This window comes from Homarus americanus, unplaced genomic scaffold (genome assembly GCF_018991925.1).
Source record: "Homarus americanus isolate GMGI-L3 unplaced genomic scaffold, GMGI_Hamer_2.0 scaffold23617, whole genome shotgun sequence".
Lineage (NCBI taxonomy): Eukaryota > Metazoa > Arthropoda > Malacostraca > Decapoda > Nephropidae > Homarus > Homarus americanus.
In genome coordinates this window covers 2,044,897-2,050,896 of record NW_024720711.1, presented here as the reverse complement: position 1 = coordinate 2,050,896, position 6,000 = coordinate 2,044,897, and the positions used below count along the sequence as shown (strand labels likewise).

At 38.5% G+C, this 6,000-nt stretch overlaps 1 protein-coding gene across 5 annotated transcripts in view; it reads left to right on the top strand.

Annotated features, from left to right (window-relative positions):
• Positions 1-2,057: 2,057 nt before the first annotated feature.
• LOC121860727 (tubulin alpha-1C chain-like) overlaps positions 2,058-6,000 on the top strand; it is a 52,510-nt gene continuing 48,567 nt past the window's right edge. For 3 of the 5 annotated variants that reach the window (XR_006087918.1, XM_042358055.1, XM_042358054.1), the window contains exon 1: positions 2,059-2,236. Coding sequence is in view for 3 of the 5 variants with exons in the window: in XM_042358055.1 (XP_042213989.1) it covers positions 2,222-2,236 (15 nt within the window). In the remaining 2 variants the exon portion in view is untranslated. Of the gene's footprint in view, positions 2,237-6,000 lie in introns of all 5 variants that reach the window. The other 2 variants (XM_042358056.1, XR_006087917.1) reach the window with 2 other exon arrangements.

The window sequence follows — 6,000 nt, the reverse complement described above, 5'->3', positions numbered from 1 at the left end:
CATGATACAGAAACAATCGATTTCTTAGCTAAAGGTCGTACTGTTCCCTTCATTAATGTACATCATGACCCAGTAGTATGAACCAATGTTATTATAATGTTTCAAACTGACTGGTTTCAAAATCCCGCTAATTTATATTTGGACTAAGATGTGTCATAAGGATGGCAGAAAAACAAGAATACTTAAAGTTATAGGCGTAAGATATGACCAAGGTCAATGTAGAGAGGTCGGACGTACAGCGGTTTAGTTTATGCTCCCTCTGCGCAGTGAAGTCACCGGAGCTATAGCTGGCTGGCCCGTCCGCTATCATTTTGAGTTTCATAAATTTTATATTTTCACTACTGCAATTCTTATTTTTTTCTTATTTATCCTAATACTACTGTTTAGTTTCAGAATTCTAAAGAACACAGATATTTTGGCAAAGAAGGTACATCAACTCTCTATCCCAGACACAATTGTTTTGAAACAGTCTTTCCCCTCCGTAAGACTGTCCCCATGTACAGCCTTCAATACGTCTCTCATAATGGTTAATAGTGTCAGAAGGAACATACAATTCACCTCTGTTTATTTCTTCTGTCCATGTTTTGGTTATGGATGTGCACTCAGTGACTTTCTGGCCTAAGTGAGGATATTTCACGCAAAACCTTCTTACAATAGGGCCACCAACGTACCTAAGAACTTCCTCTTCTATGACTAAATCTATTGCTTTACCGTCATTCTCGTCAGGGTTTATACACTCTCCTAGGTTTTCATCAAACTCATCACTTAACTCTTTTTCTACTTCATTGCCAATATCCTAGTCTTTGATAAAGTGATTAGTTATATAGAGTTTAACTGCCAGCTATCTTTCATTGAAAGGTGTACCTTTATCATTTGTTTGTCTAAGACCAATATTTCTTGACAAGCAGTCAAAATTATCATTTGTTGTGTTGGATTTCTCAGAAATTAGTGAAACGTTTTTTCCCAGGATTGACTTCTTGAGTCTGAACTTAAATTCACATCATTTGGATGGTCGTAGGTTCCATGTATCTGTCTCGTGCACCCAAACAAATGCTCCAGACAGTCTTGATTTAGTTTTCTAGTTAGAATGAATTCAAGATTGAAAGACTTCTGGGGCATTTTGTACAACCCTATAAGTGACATAGATGATAATATTACCCCTTTCTGAAACTTGTTAAGGCCTTTCAACAGTGGGTTTTTTACTCTCATTGTTATCACTACTTCAATTATTCTAGTAAGCAGAGCATTAACTGGGTCACATAAATTAATTCCGCGTAACAAAATATTATATTGATTGCCTCAGACAGGTGTGTACACACAAATGGCCAGGGTCAGACTGGGGTCAACGTGTCAAGAACAAGGAGACTCGGGCAGGGGGGGGGGCTCTGCTGACGTCATCACTCGAGCCCGCTTCGTACTTCACCTGTTCGCTGCCTCCGACCTCTACATTTTATTTCAAGTAAAACTTACTTCGTATATTTATATTTGTAGCCTATATTTGAAGGTATAATATATGCTTATGACCGCAATGATGCAAGTTACCATGACGACAAAGTGGATCACCTAAAGAATAGACATCTTAGCTTATTTCATTTGATAATTAAACACCCTAACGCTAGCCTAACCCAACCAACACCCGTCGATAATGTTGGGTGTTTTAATCATCAGGTGAAATAAGCCGGGCTACCTAATCTTCAGGTGATTCCAACGAAGCATCACATTCGTCCATAATCCACTTTTTAATTTACAGTATGTATACTGTATTATGAAACGTAGTTATTGAAAGTTTTCCCATGGTAGTATTGTTGTGCATTATGTTAAATTCAGGTCGATAGTACATTATGATTTTCGAAGACGGTTTCAGAGAAATATCTAGTAGCATCAAAATTTTAGTGGAGATGAGTGAGCTTTGCAAATACGAAGAAACTAGTAAAGGAATGCAGAATTTCACGCCACAAGCCGCGCTTATAGGTCTTGCCCTTTGGCCATTGATTGGTGGAAGTGCCTAGAGAGATATGTGATTGGCTGGCGCGTATCTGAGGGCTGGAAGCCAGGTGGGGGTCGGCGGAGCAACACACAAGTCACTGGCGTGCTCACCCATCAACACGTGCGCACCAGCAACTAGTTCTGATCTTAAGGTCTTCAACCTGAGTAATACCTGGTTGTTTCTTGGGATCATTGTGTCAGGTGAAGTTCAGAAAACCACAATACTGTTAACAAGATGGTCAGCGGAGGTGTAAGTAAACATTAAGTCTGTGTTTTTATCAATTGGCAACCGCAACTGAAAACTGTAGGTAGTTATAAGAACATAAGAAAATAAGGAGTCTGCAATAGGCCGGTTGGCCTGTGCATGGCAGCTCCTGTCGAGAGTTACTACCACTCTCTATCATCCATGAATCTATCTAGCCTCCTTTTGAAACTTTCCAGAGTTCCCTCACTTACTACAAAGTTGCTAAGCTTGTTCCACTCGTCCACCACCCTGTTTGTGAACCAGTTTCTTCCTATCTCACAATCGTCTAAGGCTTAGACTCTAAGGTATACCTTATTCTCATTTTAAAAATGGTTAAAATAATAGAAAGGATAACCTGAATATTAGACATCCCAGATTATTTCATTAAACACCCTAATGGTACCAATGGGGTTAGGCTAGGTTTGGGTGTTTAATCATAAGGTGAAATAACCTTGGATGCTTAATCTTCAGGTGATTATAAAAAAAATAGGGGTTTGACCTGAGTACGAAGCGAGTTCATGTAAGTTATGCAGGTCAACAAGCGCTGGAGCAAAGCAAACCTCAACAAGCACTGGTACTAAATAAAGTAGTTACAACCTTCGACCAGTCAGTCTACTGGTGAATTATTGAGACTCGCAGGTGGGGGTGTGTAGTAGCAGCCACCTTACCTCTGTTTAATGCCTTATTTCTCTACTAACTGGGTATATCAGATCACATCAATTTTTAGTGAAGTCTCGTGTTTGATTCGACATCATATTTGTCTAATATCATCATGCGTCAGTTTATTGTTTAGTAATTTGTACTTGTTAGTGATTTGGGTAATTACGAATCTAGTCTACACGCTTAAAGACCTTATCTGTTAAAGTGCATTGTAACTTCAACGTCAGTTAAGAGCTAGGCAGAAACACTCTCTCATCCTCAGTTGTTGGTAAGTTTTATACGAGTCTGAGAATGTGGTCCCAGGACTCATATTCTCTAAGACTGGCTGGGGTCCTTGGAATACATCTCTCTGCCTCCTTTTTTCCACCACGTTAAAGCTGCACCATCTATAACATAACTAGGTGTGTTATTACCTCATGTTACGATAAAATAAAGTGTCAACATCTCCTATAGTATCCTGGTACCCGATTGTTTCAGCTGAGGGAGAAACACATGTTGGTGAGGTTGTAGGTCAGGTCATAGTACTGCCAATTATCTGATGCTTTACAAATAGTTTTTTAAAGTAAATCACTGGGCAGATAAAGACAGTATCGCCTGATGATCTGATGATTAAATATCCTCACCCCACCACCACAAGCAGCGTTATGGTGTTTGATCAGATGAAAAAGGCTGGAGTGACTAATCTGCAGGTGATCCAGTAAAGATGTAGCCTAATCTATAATAAAAAAAACCCTCAGTGTGTTGCTCCAGAACAATATATATGTCGTGTTCGTAATGTCTGATAATATTAATTGTATATTTGAAAATGCAATGTGAATAGGAACATAGTTAATGGTAAAAATATGAAGTAATATTTTTCTAATTGGTAAAAATATACACTACAGTACTATGTCGTTTATGTAAATAATAAATAATAATGGTCCAAGTACTGAGCCTTGGGGTACGGCCTATATAGAGCACAATCTTGCGGTGAATTGTGTACAATAGCGGAGATCAGTTATGAAACAACACATCCTACTTAGGTAATAAGTAAGGCCCTCACAGTATGGCAACCGCTCAAGACACCTTAAGCAAAAAATTGATCCTCGCGTTTCTCAATAATAAAAATATGTAACTGACAGTACAACTTTGACATTAAAGAAAATTCTCGATATGCCAATTTTTATAAATTATACTCTTAATACCCTGTTAGGTTAAGCAGCGTTACAGTAGATAAGCGATGTAAGAAAGTTAGGAAGTCAGATTAGGTTAGGTTAATGTTAGGTTAGATAGCTAGGTAAAGGTAGGTGATGTTAATATTAGGTTAGGTAGTTCGGTAAGGTTGTGATAAGTAGGTTAGATTAGATTACGAAATGTTTGATGGGTTAGGTTACGTTAGTTGGCTGGGGGTGTCTTTAATAATCCACAATATAAAGTTAACCGACCAAGCTAGTGTACACTCCCACAACAGAATATAAGAACCGCAGTAGAGTAATATGTGTGTGGGGCGGTGTACCTTCGCCATTTGTTAAAGTTAATCAATAAATTGCCTGGTTTTTCACCCCCTCCTTCGCTGGTAACATTTAACTCATGTGAAGCCTCGTGAACAAAATAACGCTGACCTAACCTAACAAGCTAACGGAACATAAAAGTAATTGTTGAGGTTTTGTTTGTTGTATTATATTGGTGGGAAGATGTGTGCTGGAATGGTTCAATGGTGGGTGGAGGGGGCGGGCGGCTGTCACCTCCCTGTATTGCTACTTGTTTACGCTGGCTGCCTTGACTACCAGGCTACTACTACTCCCTTGACCTAAATATTTTTCATAATTGTAGCAACGCTCTATACCAAAGATCATTTTTCATTTATGTTATGATTTTAATTAGTCTCTTTAATAATTAGGAACCACCTGCTTATTTTACCTGCCTAGGCTGCCTGAACACCCTAATGCTAACCTAACCTAATTTAAGCCTCCATTTAGTGTTAATTGAACATGTTAAATAAGCTGGGGCTCTTAGTCATCATGAGATCTTTGTGTTGGATACATTAAAACCAAACTTTCCATGCATTTTTTTTACCCAAGTTCACAAAACAGATTTTTTTTTCGTGAAACACACCAAGTTCATCACCATTGTAGATAAATATTAGCCTTGTAACATTCAAGAAATCATTTGAAGTTTAAGAACATCATACCTATCGCTAACCTAACACTAACCTAACCTCGAGTAATCCTCTCTCTCTCTTTCTCTCTCTCTCTCCCCTAAACAGGTGGTAGTCATGGAAGCCGGACACTTGTGGTACAATAAATATCTTATAACCTACTGGGTCACTGTGCCCTTTACTGCTGCACGCACACTCTCTCTCTCTCTCTCTCTCTCTCTCTCTAAATCGATAATACCAGCGTTCAAAGTTTAGGCACGTGGTATTGGGGGGGGGGGGGTATTCTAAATTGGATTATGACATGGATAACGGGCAGGAAACAGTCAGCATTAATGGTAAAAAATTTATTTGGGGGTAACGTCGCTAATGGCGTACCCCAAGGTCAGTACTTAGAACGTTCTATTTATTATATACAGGTGTTGATTGCAGCACAAGTAAATTTGCTGATGATTCAAGAATAGGGCATGAAATAAAATCTGAAGAGGACTCCGATCATTTACAGGAAGACATAAAAAAAATATACTATAGACTGAAAAATGGGAGTACAGTTTAATGTGTAAAAATTTAAAGTTCTAAGACTAGGGAATGGAAACGGGAACCTGCTGTCACCCGAACAACGCAGATAATGTAGAAATCCGATTGTGAGTGAATCAGAGGTAATTAAAAATATAAGACCCTAAAACTAAGGCAGTATGCGCTTATGTTCAAAACAAGGCTAACAAAGTATTAGTGTTTATATCAAGGGGTGTTAATAACAGGACAAACGAGTTATAAACTAAATCTCACGTTAATAAGACTTCATTTGGATTATGCGGTTTACATTTGGACACTGTATTAGAGAATGGATATCGATTCTCTAGAAAACATTCAGAGGAGGCTGGCAAGGCTAATCCCGGACACTAGAAACCTTGAGCATGAAGACAGATTAAGAAATACGAATTTGTATTCTTTTGAGAGACGATATAGTGGAAGA